Source organism: Heterostelium album (genome assembly GCF_000004825.1).
Source record: "Heterostelium album PN500 unplaced genomic scaffold PPL_scaffold11, whole genome shotgun sequence".
Classification (NCBI taxonomy): domain Eukaryota; phylum Evosea; class Eumycetozoa; order Acytosteliales; family Acytosteliaceae; genus Heterostelium; species Heterostelium album.
The window spans coordinates 812,161-825,375 of NW_008805073.1; the positions used below are offsets into that span (position 1 = coordinate 812,161).

The following is a 13,215-nucleotide window of genomic DNA, read 5'->3' on the forward strand; positions in this document are numbered from 1 at the left end:
CAATATTATCTTTAGAACATAGAGAAATAAATGAAAAGAATATAAAAGAAAAAAGAATATTAAAGTTGAAAAAATGATTATATACTTTGTTTTTTTTTTTGCTAGATTGATGCAGTTCTTTTAATTAAAATGATTGACTGATCAGAAATATTACCAAGTATTGGGGACTTATGATTCTTATTCTGTTTTTTATTTAAATTTTATTGTATTTAATTAAAAAAAAAAAACAAAGCTCTAAATTTTTCTGCTTTAAAAAAAAAAATTACATTGCACAAAAAAATCAAATTATTTGAACCATTAATTTTAACAAAACTGTTTGTCCAAAAAAAGAACACGATGTTTAATATCACATGATTTGGGTTGTTTGTGACACTAAAATATCAAATAAATTAATAAAAAAATAAATGCTTCTATTTAAGACTCTGATAGAAAAAAAAAAATAAAAAATGTCAGACACTGACACCTAAACCTCTTGATATTCAAAAACTTGACACAAGATGAGAATCTCAATCTAACTTGGTTTCTTTGAATGTGGATAATCCAATTGGAGTTGTTCTACTATCACCCCAATCTCATTGTAATTGTCAACACTCTTTTGTTTTTTTTTTTCTACAAAATAATGAATAACATAGGCTTCAAGAGAAAGTAGATAGTTGACCATTTTACTTTTTTCATCATAACTAATGAAAGTAATAAAAGAATAAAAGTAAGATAAATGTTTCCAAAAAGACCTAAATCATTGGAGTTCGAATGAAGTCTGAGTGAGTTAGTAAGTTAGTTAGTTAGTTAAAGCTATCAATGTTAAATGTAAAGTAAACGATGTCGTATGATTTATTTCATAAACATCTATTTTTTCATTTTATATAAATTAAAAAGGGGTATAATATTATTATATGGAGGAGGTGGAGATGGTGGATGTGTAATTGCTTGTGGTTGATTTGAATGATTGGTTGGTATATGACTACGTGTCGTGCGCTGTATTCGTACGTTAAATAGTTTTTAGTTGTAGTGATAATATATAATAACAAAAATTGCTGCTGCTGCTGAAAATGAATATCAGGCCATCGTAATTTAATTGATCTTAATTCCTTCTCTTAATGCTGGAAGATCAACACGATACTTTGGTTCGGAGTATTCCTCCTCGTTCTCCTCAGATGTTTCGATATTCTCTGTTTTATTGATGGGTGCATTGGTTGGTGTGAGTGCAGTGCAATTCATACAGGTCATCGATGAGTAACTGTACAAATCGATTTGATAGCATTGATCTGCTGGACATGGTCCACCTGTTGGGAATGGAATACATTTCTTTACAGAGGTAACATATAATCCTTCGCTGTTCTCATCAAACATATTTATATATAAAAAATAAAAAATTAACAACAAAGAAAGAAAATAAAAAAAGAAAATAAGTAAGTATGGGTGCAAGTCAGAAAAGTTAACTATGATAGATTACCATTTTGGTTGTGGAAGAGGTGCCTTTTGCCATGCGTAAATATTAACAGAGATACCAGCGAGAATGGTCGATAAAATGAGAAGTGCTAACAAGTATTTGAATTTTGGATGGATGACATCATCTCTGTCTCTCCACCAACGTACCAACAAACCAGTTGAGATCAATATAACAAGCAGTGTGACAACTAAAACGAAATCTCTGGGTTGTTTAATTCCAAAAAATACACCAATTGCCAATGAAAACTATGATATTATATTTTAGATTGATTACCATCATCATCATAATATTAATATTAGTCAATCTAAAATTTATTGGTTTTGTGGGTCAAACAAACAACGACTCGGTAAAAACCCACTCACAAACAACCAACATTTTCAAATCAAATGATGGTTGTAATATGTAAACAACGTAAACCTACAAGTGAAAAAATAGTGACAGCAAGTCCCACCAGATATTGAGTGACCTGTGTTTGCTTTCTTTGCTCTCCAAATAATGGTTGATCCATCTTTCTTTATATATTATTATTGTATTGTTTTATTATTAAATGTAGTACTACTCTATTAATTTATAATTCTATATATTAATAATAAATAAAATAAAATAATTGGCAATTACAACAAAATAATGAAAAAACAATCAGTTGTGTGGGGGATTACTTAATTGAATTTTCAAAAGAAACTTTTTGCTTTTTCTTGAGTCCAATTTTTTCTTTTTTATTTTTTTTTTATGTTTAAAAAAAATATAAAAAAATCAATCAGATTTAATAGAATGTGTTTGGATTTATGAATACATAAACTTAAGCATAAGTATCTGTTTTAACCCAATACATAGGTGGTAATGTATGATAGCAAAAGAAGGTTCTCGAAAATTAAAGAAATTAGAAAAAAAAAAAACACATAAAGTTTTTAAAATTTTTTTTAATAATTTTTTTTTTTTACATGTAAAACCACAGAAACCTTTTGGTTTCACGACCATCTATATATAAAATAATATAAATTGATAAGTCTACCGTCAATTATTACTAAGAGTTACTTGTATCTCATTGTTAAAATATTGATTATCTTGGGTAACCTTGTAAAAATTCATATATATATCAGCTAAGTTTTTTACATTCAAAAAGTAGAATAATAACAAACAAAAGAACTATTATTCTTAATGCCAGCTAGCACCGGTTGAAAGCTTAATTTGTTTAAGGTCAAGGATAATAATATTAATCAAAGCATTGTCCCATAAAAAAATGATGGGAAATTAACTTTCTCCTTTAAAAAGAGTCGGTTTTCGATCCAAAAAATTTCTGTTCGTTTTTTTGTCGAAAGAGAATGTCAATGATGATTAACATGTTCTGCTACTGAATGTAACTGTGGATAACACATACCATTACCAAAACACTTCTGATGCATTCCTCCTTTTTTTTTTTTTCTGGCGGATCTTCTACCTCCACAGCTCACCGTTCGACAAATATAGCTTTTAGTTTAATTTAGAATTGCTGAACTTTGTATATTATCTATAGACTTCAAATCAAAAAAAAAAAAAAAAAAAAAACAAAAAAAAAAAAACCGTTCACTCTAAAACACCTTAAACAATAATCAAAAAATAACAAAATAAAAATAATCTTTTACTGTTGCCACACGTTTTTATTATTTACAAGTTTACTATGACTTTGATGTCGTCAGTATCACAAAGTCTAGTTCTTGGATTGTGTATTTAGTGACTTTGGTTGTTGGTTGTCTAGTTGATTGATTTTGATACACAAATGATATCTTGATTTCTCATTTGAAAACTACAGTTAAAAGTAAAAGAATATATTCATATTAATATAAAAGAATATTTAGTAATTAAATTTAATACATACTTGATTATGGAAATCATTTTTGAAATAAGTTCTAATCTTCTGAGTTTGGAGATCAATAGATTTGTTAAGGATATCTTCAACTGTAATACTGGAACCCTTCTCATATCCCTTTAATACTTGATTGATTAACTTTCGAATGGAATTCTTTTCATATCTCTCTTTTGATCTCTTTGAATGCTTCTCCAATACCTTTTCCTTTGGTTCCGATTTCTTGTCTTCAATGTTGTTATTGTTGTTCGATTGTTGTTCCAAATTTAGAGTTGGAGTTGGTGTTTAATTTATTTGTTGAGTTACTCCAAGAATAGTTATTAGAGTATTGGGATTGTTGTTAGATGACTTCGAAGAACCCAGTTCAATATTTTGAACCCCTTCAATGATTGTAGTGTTATCCTTAACCCTCTCAGAAGAACGATTGTTTCCCCTTTCAGATCCCCTTTCAGCCCTCTCTGATTTCTTAGCCCTCTTTTCAGCACGTAAAGCTGCCCTCTCTTTCTTTCTTTCTTCCCTTTCGATACGTCTGGCTTCACGTGATTCTGGTTGTTCTCTTTCTTCTCTTTGGCATACCATTTTTGTTTGATAAAATTAAATATTTACGATTTATCCCAAATGTTAAATAGATTAATGTTTGTTTATTTGTTTAAATTTATAATTTGATTTGAATAATGAATTAAATATTCTAGAAAGTGACCTATTTATATTTTATTGTTCTTTAAATTTTAAAAATTATCTTTCTTGTTATTTAGGAACGAATCTTTGACCAGCAAATTCTTTCCCAAAAAACAAAATTGAGAAAATAAAATAGTTTTGGGACCGTTTTTATTGTGAGCAAAAAACTGTCCCTTTCTTAGGTTGGAACGTTGTGCTGAGTGGAAGCTGAGAAACAAATGAGTTTTGGTGGGTCTCGAGAGAAGAGGGAATAATAGATAGTAAAAAGGTGTGAATAGATCTTTGTTAATTTTTTTTAAAAAATGTTTATTAGTTTTGAGATTTGGAATACATCAGATGTTTGTAGACTTCTGGATGTAAAATCTTTTCAAATAAAAATGTGTATTGACTCTTTTCCAGCCAATCGTAAAGAATTTGTTGTGATTTCTCTAAACCATTTAGTTGTACCAATGCCTCAAATGAGTTGTCCAATATCATTTCACTCGGTGTTTTGACTGTTTTGGATGCACCAGTATTTTGTGAGGAGGTTGGCAAATTGCTTGGTGTTTGGTGAGTTGGTGAAACATTTCGGCGGTGATCAAAAGCAACTCCAGCTTTACTTGTTGTTGCATGATCACGCAGTGTTGTATTTAAATTGTTGAGATGATGGTGGAGTTGTTGATGATGATGCGAGTTTCTAAGACCCTCCTTTACAACCTCATCATTATCAATGATATCGTAACTGTTTGTAAGTTTCAGTGAGTTATACTTTGGTCTTTGTTGCATAGGTGGTTGTTGAGCTGTACATGATACTGGTGACGAATTATTATTGGGGTGTTGCGTGGACGTTGGCGTCGGCGTCGGCGTCGTCAGTGGCGTCGTCGTCGTCGTCGTTGGCTTGGGCGATGAAGTCGTTGTCTTGGTGATATCAGTGATAGGCAAAGACTTGGAGCCACTTTCATTAAAGAAATTACGGAAGTTCTGCAAAGTATTGAGTGTCATTATATCCTCTTCAAGTAGATTGTGATCACCATACTTTGAACGCAGCTTCTTAATCTCATTCATTTGGTGTAGCTCATCTTTTTCGTTGGTCTCTGGAGTGCTTGTAGCAGATGACTGTGGTGACTTCTCTTGGTTGACTGGATTCAAAAGCAATTCAATCTTGGAGTTGAATTTCTTTGTGTTGCCGTGAGTGACGTTAGTTTCCTCGGTGATCTCTTCCAAGTCAGTGCGGTTAGAACAACTGTTTCCAGTTGTTGGTGACTTCTCGTCGCCAGACTTATTAGAGTTGGCACCCATTACAAATATAATATGAGAATTATCACCAAGATTAAATTGTGCTATAATAAGAAAGAAAAAAAAAATCGATAAATTAGTAAACTTGGTTGAAGAAAAGAAATAGGATGATCATATACATACATGGAGTAAATGGTTTTTTACAAACCTTGCACCACCATCTTCGCTTATCATGTTTTCTTGTTGCTTGTTGGAAGCACCTTCCGCATTGTGGAGCGGTGTTGCCGATGAATTCACCATTGGCATCGAGTTTCTTTCCTTTACGGAATGGTGTGAATGATTTGGTACAGTTTTTACACCACCATCTTCTCTTGTCGTGACGTCTGGTTGCTGGTATATTACAATTTGGACAAGCGGGATTCTCCCCTAGTGATGTGAGTAACTTGATATGATTATCCATTTCTTTGGTTATCTTGGGGTTGTTGTTGTTGTTATGAGTGTGATTGGCGTCGTTACATTGCGATGAACAACCAGTTGATTTTGTAGGACTGTTGGTACCGCCAAAGGTATGTGCGCCGCTTCCACCAAGTGGAGTGGTCGATGGAGTGATGTTGCGAGGTGAGAGGAAACCGGTACCACTACCGCCACTTTCGTGATGCTCATCTTCATCATCAGCGTCATACGAGTCCTCATCGTGAGAATCGTCGTGATTGCTGTGATTTTCGATCTCGCTGCTCAAGCCGAGTGGAAGCAATGATTTATGTGGGTGTTGTTTGCAGTCACAGTGTTCGGGTTGATTGCAAGGCAGATTGTGGAGGACATCGGTGATTGGCGATGTTTTCAATGCCTTTAAGATATTTGTTGATATATTGCTTTGATGATGATGAGGGTGATGGTTATGTTGTTGACTATGATGGTCACTATTACGGTGATGGTGTTGGTGTAATGAAAACATTGGTAAATCGCTGTGTGATGGTAGTGACTCTATAGAATGATGTGAGAATGCCTTTAATTGTTGTTGAATAGATGGGAAGTTCTGTGGTGATGTGGCAGACGATGTAGAATTGGAGGAAGACGAGTGAGACATACTATCCATACAGTTTGGAAGGTATGGGAATTTTATTTGGCCAGGCATTGGCAGATCCTCTAATCCCAACTCTAATCTTCTTTTTATACCACTACTGTTTGAAAGTGAATTGTGGCTGCTCATACTACTGCTACTACTACTACTACTACTATTACTATTATTATTATTCATTTTTATGATTGTATTTAAAATTTTCTGGAGAGATCTCTAGAAAAATATGGCAAAATAAATAAGGGAAAAAAAAAGGTGGAAATATATGGAAATTAATTTTAATTAAATAGGAATATGGTTATTTAACTTTGAAGGAAGTTGTAAACTCTATTTCTATTAGCTATTGTTATTATTATTCTATTATTGATTGTAATGATTAATATAAGTTATTATTATCTATGTTTAGTGGTTGACTAAACATCTCCCCTTTTTGATTGATCAAGACCAATTACGACTATGATTGTTTAAACACTAGATATAATCGTTAAAGTGAGAGAAGTAATATATTATAATGCTATTAGTTGTTGAGACTGCTTGTATAAACATAAAAACTATAAATAATTAATAGTTGATCTTGATAATGATTAATGATAATAATAAAAATAAATAAAATAATAAAATAAAATGAAATAATTAAATATAAAACTGAATATACTTTAATTAATCTAAATAGATATTTAAATAAACAGAATAATTAGACGAGCAAGCATAAACAATGCAACGATGAATAATAAAATTTTGAAAAAGTGAAAAAATTGTCTGTTGGAAAAAAAAAAATGTTGATAGTGAGCTGAGGAGGTGTGAAAAAAGGTAAACTATTGAATTGAATTGCTAACTATGATAAACAATTATATAGATAGATAAACAGTTGGTATCAAATTAATTTATATTTATGAATAGAATATGAATAATTTAAAATCATATATCTTTATTATTGTTTTTTTTTTTCTTTTTGATACTAAATTAAATTGATTTTTTTTTTTTTTTTTCTTGATAAAAAAACTAATGATTTGTTTGTTATGTATGACCAAACTTGCTTGAAAATATTATTATTTATCTATTTTATATTATTTTATTTTTATTCTTTTCCCCTTTTTAACACACTACTCCCTTAACTAACTAACTAATAAAAATAAATAACGAATTATAAATTTACTATTCTTTGTTATTATTAAACAGATTTTAAAAATAATTGTTTATCTCAAATTGAAAAGATATAAAATAAACAAAAAACCAAAAACAAAAATAAAAAAAGAGAAAAAAACCAAAAACAAACAACAAAAATAAAAAAAGTAAAATAAAAAACACCCAAAATTCCCTATTGTCAAGAGACTGTGTGATGCATGGTGTTGGTGAATGTGGGGGTAGTGAAAACCAAAAAATCAAAAATCACCAGGCATGTGAAAGTTGGGGGTCACAAAAACAAAAATACAAACAACAGAAAAAAAAATAAAATTTAAATTGAAACTAATTTTTAAAAAACGCCCCATCATTCATGATGATAAACACCCAATTCCACTATTGCAAATCAACAATTGTTTTGTGAATATGAAGAAAAAGTTTCTTTGTTTACCACAAGTATACAAATTTTGGAGATTATGTAATGTTATGTGATGTGTTGTGTTGGTGTTTTGTGAGTGTGTTGAGTGACTAATGGTGATAGATAGTGCAGTGTTAGTGAAGATTTTATTATTATCACCAATTAATTATAAACATTCACTATTCCCATACTCAAGTGGTAAAATTGATTTAATTGATATGACTAACTGTAATTAATTATGATGTGTAAGCTCGAGTGAATACTCGTATTGAATAAATTCAGAATCAATGGAGTTTTTTATATACATTAATCATTTTAATCAATCGATTGATTATGTTAACAATTCAATTTAGTGTTGAATTAGTTAATTGTGTTTGAAATTTGGTTGGATGGTAACAATTTTTTTTGAAAGAGTTTGAATTTTATTATATGATAATTTGGGATTACAATTGAGGTAGTAGGTTTATATTATAGAATGAAACAATATTCATTGTTTTGTTCAATGTTGAAGTGGAGTGTATTTGTTTTTTTTTTTTTTGTTGATTTGATTAGGGTTTTTTTTCTTTGGTGTAAACTTAGGTAAATTATGATAATACAAGTCTTTTAATAAGTATCAGCACCTGGAGTGGATGGACAGAATAGGGACATGAATTTATAGTTTGGAACACCGAGACTAGCATCAAGACGTACGTCACCGTTGTTTCCACCACCATTCTTTTGAACGATTTCAATGAGTGTGCTGTAGTTGATACCTTGGTAGTTCAACTTGTTTCCGAGACGAGCAACACGTTGATGCTTGATCAATCCAGACTCGTTTACGACCTGTGAGATTGTGAAGCAACCAGAGTTGGTCGAACTGAAACGGACCAAGAACGATCCGACCGGTTGACCATTGAGACGTGAGGCAGCATCGACAGTCTCCAAGTATCCGTGGAACCACTTTTGAGCGAGGATTTCACGCACGATTTCCATGAGCGATGGTCCTTCACCAGAGGCGCACATCGGTCCAAAGAACTCGAGGATCTTTCCAAATTTCTCAATGTTGACGACATTGTCCACTCCAGTACCCTCGGACTTGGGTGAATCGGCGAGGATTGCCTTGAGACACTTGATGTTCAGATACTCGGTCGATGTCTTTTCGCATTGGTTTCTGGTGGGTACTTTCGACCACTCACAGAGTGCGTCGATGAACGACTCCCATGGTACTTCTTGCTCGGTGAGGAAGCACTTCTTCCAGAATTCACGTCCTCTGAGGTCAGAGATGGCAGCGTCGACAATGATATGATCGAGACACGAGATGATCTCCTTGAACGATGGACGTCTGGCTGGATCCTTGTCCCAGCATCTCTCGATTAACTTTCTCAAGAGATCCAAACAGTCGTGTGGAATGGGTGGACGCTCGTGCTTGACACAGACTGCCTCTCTAAACTTTTCGAGTTCTCTGTGGTGTGAGAATGGTTCCTTACGTGTTAGAATCTCCCACAAAACAATACCGAATGAATATACATCGCTAGACTCATTGAACTCCTTGAACATCATAACCTCTGGTGCCATATACAAAGGAGTACCCTTTGCACTAGATTGATCCTTCAACATTTTATGTTTTTGTTTCAAAGCAGATAGACCGAAATCGCAAACTATATATAAATACAAATCAATCAATTATCAATATTGTTAGTAACATAATCATCATCATCATCATATTCACATCTTCATTCTTACTTTTAACTTGCATATTTTCATCCACTAAAAGATTTGAAGATTTTACATCTCTGTGTACAAATACAGGGTTTGATTCGTGCAACCAATTGATACCCAATGCTGCATCTCTTGCCACTAAAAATAGGATAATAGGAATTAAAAGTTAATAAAAGTTTTGAATTTGATTTGATCCGATTCAACCGAATCGATTTGATAACTTACTTCTCATTCTAAGATATAATGGGAGTTGAATTTTTTCGTCGTGTAACAAGGTTTCCAAGTTACCTTTTGGAACGAGTTCAGTTACGATAACACATTTACCTGGGATGGTACATGCACCCATGAAAAGACAGATATTTGGATGGTAGATCTTGCTCATCAGATGCACCTCCTTTCTAAAGGCAGCAAGTGTAGCGGCATCATAGTTTTGTTTGTGTAGCAACTTGACGGCCACTGATTTTTGACGACAACGACCCTTATATACTTTACCAAATGAACCAGTACCGATCAGTTCCTCGAATGTAATTTCCTCTGGTCTGATTTCGGGTGGTCCAGATCTATCGGAGTTCAACTGTTGTTGATGATAGTATTTTTCTAGATTAGTTTGATTCGATTTCTTTTTTGAACTACTACTATCATTTTGATGATTATGATTATGATGATGATTGTGATTTTGTTGATTATCTTTATTGACTTCTATGGATGACAATATTTTTTCTGATCGCTTTACATCTTGTTTATTTATTTGTTCTTCTTCATCGTCGCAATTAACATGATGTTGATTATTATTATTATTATTATTATTATTATTATTATTATTATTAATTATTATTATGTTTCTTATCGGTATTAAATGATTTATTAAATCTGCACTGAATATTATTGAATATTCTATCAAGAGTAAAATGTGATTCTTGATTTCTCAACATTATTATATTGTTTTGTATTTTTGATCATATAAGATCCTTAATTGTCAATCTTTAGACTTTGGTTTTATTTATTATTTTGGTTGATATTGTTGCTATTATTATTATTGATATTGTTATTTATATTTATAGTTATTTGATAATGATTCATTTCATCTAGATTCGATTTTAAATGTTATTATTGCTATTACTATTATTATTATTATTATTATTATTTTGCAAGTGTCAACTTTATACTATATTGGTAATTATAATAATACTTACATCTTGATATGAACTGAATTGGTCAGTTCTTAGTTGTTGTGGATCCATTGTTTGTTCTACTATCGTATATATATGGTTATATCTTTAATATCTAGTGTTGTTTTTTTTATTATTTGATTTATTATTTAGTTTTTTTTTTGTTTTTTTTTTTATTATTACACGCTAATATTACTATAGTGTTGATAAAAACAAAAAATTATTCAACAAGCAACAAAAGATTAAAATAAAAACAAAATAATTATGAAAACAATTTATATTAGTTGTATGTATGTTTGTTTACTGATGAATAAATCGAATGTAACCTTTTATTTGAAATTTTGTTTTTTTTTTTTTTTTTTTTTCAAAGATGATGATTTTGTTGGCTTAAAATGTTTTCATTGAATTTGTACAAAGTTATATTAATTAATATTAATTATATTGACCATACCTGCGTATTATTGTTTCGTTTTTGAAATCAAAAAAAAGAATAAAAATAAAAATGATTTTAGATCGCAGATAATTGTAATTAAAAATAAAAAAAAGTAAAAAAAAAGTAAAATTAATTCTAGATTATTTAATTTATTATTATTTAAAAAAATAAAATAAAACTGCAGTTAAATATTGGAAAATGAAAAAAATACTGTTTATTTATTAAAAAGGATAATCAAAAAATTGAAATTTATTTTTTTCTTTTTAACACAACAACAAAAATTATTAAATTTTCTTGCCAATTGTGTGGTTTTTATCAAACGGGAAATGGAAACAGAATAAGTATGATGATTTTTGCTTTGTCAACAACACCTGCAACTGCAAGTAATTCTTAAGCTTGTTATCAATTAGTTGATTACACTATCAATTTAGCATATTGATTACGAATGATTTAGGCATAATACCGAAAATAAAAGAGGTATTCTACTGATGAGTCTTACCCAAATATTCTCTTTCATCTGTGAAACAAAAGACTTTACAACAAATTATAAAATATAACGAATGGGTTATTTATCAAAAAATAATTTGTTTATTAAAAGGGAGGGATATGTATCAGTGCAATGGAGATAGAATTCGAAGATTATTATTGCTTGTCGACACCACCAAAGTTAGTGTTTGGAACTGCATAGTAATATTGAACTGGGAAGTAGTATGGTTGTTGTTGTTGTTGTTGTTGTGGCAATCCATTGGTTGATGGCATTTGTCCGTATGGCATGTTGATTGGGATCATCATTGGCATTGGTTGTGGTTGTGGAGCAGCAGCTGTTGGCTTGGCTGATTGCATATTGAATTGTTGAGCTGGATAGAAGTTGGCGGTGTTAGAGTTGTTGTTGTTTACATCATTTGACTCTGGTTCCTCAGAAACCAATTCAATGGTAGCCAATGGTTGATAGGCACCTTGCTTCAACAATTTAATATGACGAGTATAGTTCTTCAAGTTCATAGCCTAAAATAAAATTAATATTAAAAAGAAAAAGTTAATCAATCAACCAACTAACCAATCTTTATAAAAAAAAAAAAAAAAGAAAAAGATTACTTACATAGATGATGATGAATGCCAATGAAAGAAGGAATGAAGAGACAGCATACAAGGTGTCGAGGTAGTATGCAGCTTCAAAGGTAATAGCAGCACAGAGGAGTGAGAGTGCAAAGTAAAGAATACATGAGAAGGCGAAATACTAAAATATTTGTGATTATAAATATAGATAGGTAAGTATTTTATATCGATATAATTATTAGATCAATCTAGAGACATACGAGATAGTTCCATCCTAATTTACCAGATTTGACAGCGTAGAATCCCAAGAATGCGAGAAGAATTGCAAAGATCCAATAAGTAATTGGAAGGAAACAAATTAACAAAGCCTATTATATAAATATGTTAATAAAATTTTATATTTAGATTGTTAAAACAATAAAAAGATAAGATAACATACACTTTGGAAGAATACGAATAAAGTAGCTTGTCCCTTGGCTCTTAAGAGTTCTGGGTTGACACTGATGGCAGTGACAGTGGTGAGAGTCGATGGTGACTCTGCCTCGGTTTCATCGATCAACAATGAAGTGGTTGGTGGAACAACTGGTGGTTGTTGTTCATCGATTGATTGTGCACCCATTTGTTTTGCTTATATTATATTATAAATCAAAAATAATAACAATAAAAAAATAACAATAAAAAAAAACTAAATGATACTAAATTAAAATTTTAAAAAAAAAACAAAAACTAGTTGATAATATATATCTTTATCTAATGAAAAAAAAACTAATAATAATAATAATTATTATTTCTTAAGGTTGGTTTATATACAAAAATAAAATTGTGAAAATATTGATTTATTAGGATGTGAGGTTGTTTTTATAATATTTTTTTTTAATTTTTGGTGATTCACATTCCATTAAACATTTGTTTTTTTTTTTTTTTTTTTAATTCACAAATTTCGGTGAGGGATAGAATTGCTACCACCGTTCTTTAAAAGAACACACAATTTGCTAGATATTAATAAATAACTTTTTTAAACAAGCGAATTAAAAATTTATATTTTTATTATTTAT

The 13,215-nt window shown here is 30.7% G+C and overlaps 5 protein-coding genes across 5 annotated transcripts; all 5 read right to left on the reverse strand.

Moving 5' to 3' along the window:
- Nucleotides 1-1,071: 1,071 nt before the first annotated feature.
- Nucleotides 1,072-1,350, reverse strand: PPL_09711 (uncharacterized protein; the record flags this gene model as incomplete). The annotated part of the gene is made up of 1 exon (XM_020580503.1): nt 1,072-1,350. The coding sequence occupies one exon, from the start codon at nt 1,348-1,350 to the stop codon at nt 1,072-1,074; it is 279 nt and encodes a 92-aa protein (XP_020429090.1).
- Nucleotides 1,351-1,449: 99 nt separating this feature from the next.
- On the reverse strand, nt 1,450-3,872 carry PPL_09712 (uncharacterized protein; the record flags this gene model as incomplete). Its single annotated transcript, XM_020580504.1, has 7 exons — nt 1,450-1,695; nt 1,817-1,867; nt 1,917-1,962; nt 2,410-2,428; nt 2,476-2,596; nt 3,306-3,520; nt 3,653-3,872. The coding sequence occupies 7 exons, from the start codon at nt 3,870-3,872 to the stop codon at nt 1,450-1,452; spliced, it is 918 nt and encodes a 305-aa protein (XP_020429091.1).
- Nucleotides 3,873-4,280: 408 nt separating this feature from the next.
- On the reverse strand, nt 4,281-6,444 carry PPL_09713 (uncharacterized protein; the record flags this gene model as incomplete). The annotated part of the gene is made up of 2 exons (XM_020580505.1): nt 4,281-5,290; nt 5,370-6,444. 2 exons carry the CDS (start codon nt 6,442-6,444, stop codon nt 4,281-4,283), a joined length of 2,085 nt encoding a protein of 694 aa, XP_020429092.1.
- A 1,963-nt stretch (nt 6,445-8,407) lies between these two features.
- shkC (SH2 domain-containing protein) lies at nt 8,408-10,743 on the reverse strand (the record flags this gene model as incomplete). The annotated part of the gene is made up of 4 exons (XM_020580506.1): nt 8,408-9,441; nt 9,527-9,640; nt 9,728-10,396; nt 10,692-10,743. The coding sequence occupies 4 exons, from the start codon at nt 10,741-10,743 to the stop codon at nt 8,408-8,410; spliced, it is 1,869 nt and encodes a 622-aa protein (XP_020429093.1).
- Nucleotides 10,744-11,746: 1,003 nt separating this feature from the next.
- On the reverse strand, nt 11,747-12,779 carry PPL_09715 (uncharacterized protein; the record flags this gene model as incomplete). The annotated part of the gene is made up of 4 exons (XM_020580507.1): nt 11,747-12,109; nt 12,204-12,341; nt 12,421-12,528; nt 12,600-12,779. 4 exons carry the CDS (start codon nt 12,777-12,779, stop codon nt 11,747-11,749), a joined length of 789 nt encoding a protein of 262 aa, XP_020429094.1.
- Between the last annotated feature and the right edge of the window lie 436 nt (nt 12,780-13,215).